The following is a 4256-nucleotide window of genomic DNA, read 5'->3' on the forward strand; positions in this document are numbered from 1 at the left end:
TCCCAGGTGGAGAAGCTAGGGAGGGCTTCCAGAGCAGGTAGTGCCGGAGGTGGGCCTCAAGGGGCTGCAGGGTGCAAGGCCTGCCTGCAGCTCTTGTACTACAGGGAGCTGCCCCTGTCCCTTTGCCCACCTTTTCCAGAGTGTACGTTGCTCGTTCAATGATCTCAGGGAAATGTTCGTCGTATTCTCGGATGACATCCTTCATCATGTCTGCGGGAGATGAGAGGTGGAGAGAGCACCAGGGCTGAGCAGGGGCCAAAGAGCTGCACCCCCTCAGTCAGCCTCACCGAGGGGAGCACAGTTGGGACCCCCGTACTGTGCAAATGGGAGCGATCAGCTGGGCACACTGGGTGGGGACATGTGATGCGAGGCCCCGCAGGGTAGGGATGGGGACGGGGGAAGGGCAGAGCTCAGGGAGGGGGCACAGGTTGCCCACCTGAGCGCTTGATGGGAATCTTCTTGTAGTCCTTAATCATCAGATATTTCACCAGTTTATTTGCCTGGAGGAGGAGGAGCACACGGGGAGATCAAGGCATGGCTGACCTCCAAGAACTGGCCCATAGGAGAGGAGAGGAGGAAGACGGGGAAAAGGCAGATTTCTTACCCTCTCTTGCAGAAGGGTCACGTTGCGGGGTGGCAAGCACAGGACATGTCTTGAGGGTACCTGGGACCTCAGGGCCATCGGTGGCCGGGGAACCATATGAGCCCGCACTGTCATCGGAGGCTGCGATGGTCTCCAGGTCGGTGGGACCGCAGGAGGCTCTCTCTCCTCCTCGCTGCTCTCATATTCGTCATCCAGGTGCTTGGACTGTAGCATTAGAGAGAGAAGAGACCCAGGGCTACCAGACTCACCGTGCAAAAGTGCCCAGCACACGTATTAACCAGAGGAGATACTTGGAAATGAGGGTAGTACAAACAGTGGATGACATGTGCTGAGTGCTTACTACGTGCCCGGCACTGAGCCAACCTCTTCTCCCATCAGGCCTGAGGGCAGAGACTTTGTGGGGTCAAAGCATGCTAGCAAACTTGTGTTGGACCAACGTGCACAAGCTGACAGAAAAGAGGAGGGGAGGGGAGGGGAGAGGAGAGGATAGAGCAGAGAAAGGAGGGGAGCAAGTGGGGGGTGCAGACAGCAGGGAGGTCTCACCTTCTTGGTCCTCTTGCCTCCCATCCTGACCCAGGGCTCAGCACTGTGCTGGGCAGGGGCAGCTGCACCCTCAGGCTCAGGGATGCTTGTGGCCACCTTGGTCTTGGCAGCAGCTGCTGTCACAGCATTCTGAGGCTCCACCCACCGGGTCTTGGCGAGAGCCTTTCCAGATTTGGTCGTCTTGGGCCGGGTGGCTGCCCCCTCCCTGGCAGGTGCTGCCTGGAGCACCCCGGAAGCAGCACTGGGGCCCTCTGTGGCAGCCTCTTGGGCCGGGGCGGGCCTCTTGGAGCGGGAGAAGGCCATGCCACTGACACCTGCCGGCTGGGTGAAATCAAAGAGATCGTTCTGACCCAGGAAGGCTGTCTTGGGCCGGGTGGCATCCATCTCACTGGCACACGGAGCCTGAGAGAAACCACAGGCAGCACTAGGACCCTCAGTAGCAGCCTCCTGGGCCTGGGAGCCTGTCTGGGGCTGTGTGGACTTTGCTGGAGCCCCTGGGGTGGCCATCTCACTGGTGACTAGCATCTGGGAGATGTGTGGAGCAGCAAGGGTGGTCTCAGGGGTGGCTGCCTGAGCCTGGGCCGCATAGGTCATGGGCTGGGTATCTTCTCCTGAAGCCTGGTCTGTGGCCACTGGGCGGTTAGTGACCACCTGATTGTAGGTGGCACGGGCAGCAGCAGCAGCGGCCCTAGCAGCACGATTGGAGGCGGCTGCGCGGGCTACGTTGACAGCATGGGCAGCAGCCTCATTGGCAAGTGTTTCTGGATCCAGCTGAAATGCCTCCATCAGAGTCCTAGCTAGCATAGGGTTTTCCAGTTCCCAGGGCTCATTCTGCAAGGCCAGACAGAAGGGTAGGGGAAAGCAGACAGTTCTACAAGCTCACATCATGCTTCCCACCCAGCCTCCTCCCTGCAGCCAGCTCCCAACCCCCACCCCCCCCCGTCTGCCCCCCACCCCGGACTTCCCAAACCCCCTTTCTCTGAGCAGGAGAGGGAATGCTCGGGAAGCTGGGCAGTCCTTCCCCATTCAACCCTCCCATTCACGACCCCCCCCCCCCAAAGCAGCTTCACAAGGGAGAAGGCCCAGGGCCAGCAGGTGGCCAACAAGGAGCCTCACCGATAAGATGCGAAGGCCTGGACCCAAGCTCCCAAAGGCTCTGAGGATACGGATGTCAAAGCTGGTGAGGGTGCCATAGCCTCCAAAAGCACCAAATTCTTCATAGTCATTTCCTTCAACCATCTCTTCCTCCCCGACTTCATCGCTACCCTCATCCATGTCTTCAACGTTGTAGGTTTCTGATTCCATGCGGTAGCTTCCCTCAGCCATGCTGGGGGGGGGGGGAGGGTGGTCCCAAGGAGAAGAGAGCTTAGCCAGGGAGGGAGGGTGAGGCTTTTTCAAGGGGGAAGGGGCGGGATCCAGTGGGAGGTGGGATCCCTCAGGAGGAGGGAGGCTGCAATCATCAGGTTACTAGGCAGTACAAGGCAGACAGAGGAGGGAGGGGTAGGAGGGAGAAGGGAGGGAGGGGGTGTCTGTTGGGTTAGATTCTGTCAGAGACGCAGCACTAGGTGAGGGATAGCGATGGTCTCCCTGCACTTAAAGGGGAGTTCAAGAGGGGCACGCTCCCCGTCCCAGCCTCTAGATTTGAATAGGGGGTGGACTGGTGGGCTTGGGTCTGAAGAGTCCCAAAGGGGGATGCATTGAGAGAGGGAGAAACAAAGGGCTTGGATTTAACGACGAAGGGGGAGAGCAGATGACATGAGAGGGCTGAGACTACAGGGACCCCGGAAAGCTATGGGAAACTGAATCCAGAGACCCTCTGGCTAGGTCCAGGCGGGGGCATTCAGCTGATGATTCAGGTCTGGGTTGGGCTCATACAGGAGCGCTAGGGGTGAGAAGGGTGGGGGTGGGGGCTCGGATTAGGTGAGGCATGAATTAGAGCGCTGGAGGTCTCAAACCCCAGGATCGCAACTCCAGGAAGGGGCTCACGGGGTCAACTTGGTTGGAGTGATCTAGGAGTGGTTGGGGTGGGGGTAGGGCCTCTGCTCTAAGATAGCTCAGCAGGGTGCACACGGGTCTGCTAAAGGGGTTCGGATTGTGGGCTCCAGTGTGAGTGGGGATCAGAGAGCCTGAGTCTCCTGTTGGAAGACTCTCCTCTCCTGTTGGAAGAGGTCGGTGCGGAGGTGGGGGGGGGGGGGCGGGCGGAGTGTCCTACCTAGACCGTGCGTCTAAGCGGGCTCAGGTTCTGAGTGCCTGGGCTTTGTTCAGATCCGGCTATTGGGGGCGGGGAGGGCGCACCGTGCCGGGTTCCACTCGTCCTCTCCCGGTCCAGTCCGGGGCTGGATTCTTACCTTCCCTGGGGCTCCAATGGCGTCCGTCCTCAGCACCAGGAACCCCGCAGCCGCGCCCTCGCCTACTGCCGCCAGCACAGCAGCTCCGACCACCCCGCCCCTTTTCTCCGCGCACCCCCCGCGTCTGGGCAGCCTGCGCATGCGCGGACCCCTCCAGCCCGCCCGCTTTCCCAACAAAAGCCCTCTCCACCAGGTTCCCAGTGCGCATGCGACTCCAAGAGTGTGGTGGGCGGGGTGGAGGGCGTTTTCTCCTTCCCGCCCGAGACCCCTCACCCCTCCTCTGACCGCAGGGTCGCGCACTCACAGCTCTGGGTGCAGTTCGACCACCCAATCATCTATCTACCCTCGGTGCCCGCACTCCTGCACAATGCTTCTCGTCCCTGCCCTCCCCGTTCCCGCTAAACTCCTCTGGTGTGGTCTGGAGTACACTATGTCTGGCTTCCCCAGCATGACCCCTAGGTCACAAACACAAAGGTCTCTAGCTGTGTCTCTAACTGTAACAAGGGGAATGGAAATGGCCAGAGGATGCCAGTTGCCTTTGTGTTGCCCAGCACTACCCATCTCTATGGCCCCCAGACACACTGGGAACATCTGCTTCCCCAGCTACTCTGTATGCAGCGTGTGCATCACAGCGCTGTCTGTACTGGGGCTTGTCTTCCTCTCACAGCAACCCTGGGAGGTGGCTGTCAGCATCCCCATTTTACAGATCAGAAAGCTGAAGCACAGTCACACCGCATGAACTAGACAAGGCCACAGAGCCA

General features: G+C 59.9%; 1 protein-coding gene across 1 annotated transcript in view; it reads right to left on the reverse strand.

The window, feature by feature from the left end:
• The window catches only part of LOC122477061 (melanoma-associated antigen D4-like), a 30869-nt gene extending 27393 nt beyond the window's left edge, over positions 1-3476 (reverse strand). Inside the window, exons 1-6 of the mRNA XM_043569979.1 lie at positions 3360-3476; positions 2264-2474; positions 1148-1978; positions 605-808; positions 437-500; positions 17-210 (exon numbers count right to left, since the gene is read on the reverse strand). Coding sequence (XP_043425914.1) covers positions 17-210; positions 437-500; positions 605-808; positions 1148-1978; positions 2264-2473 — 1503 coding nt within the window. The 5' untranslated portion in view covers position 2474; positions 3360-3476. The remainder of the gene's footprint in view (positions 1-16; positions 211-436; positions 501-604; positions 809-1147; positions 1979-2263; positions 2475-3359) is intronic.
• Between the last annotated feature and the right edge of the window lie 780 nt (positions 3477-4256).

This window comes from Prionailurus bengalensis, chromosome X (genome assembly GCF_016509475.1).
Source record: "Prionailurus bengalensis isolate Pbe53 chromosome X, Fcat_Pben_1.1_paternal_pri, whole genome shotgun sequence".
NCBI classification, from domain to species: Eukaryota; Metazoa; Chordata; class Mammalia; order Carnivora; family Felidae; genus Prionailurus; species Prionailurus bengalensis.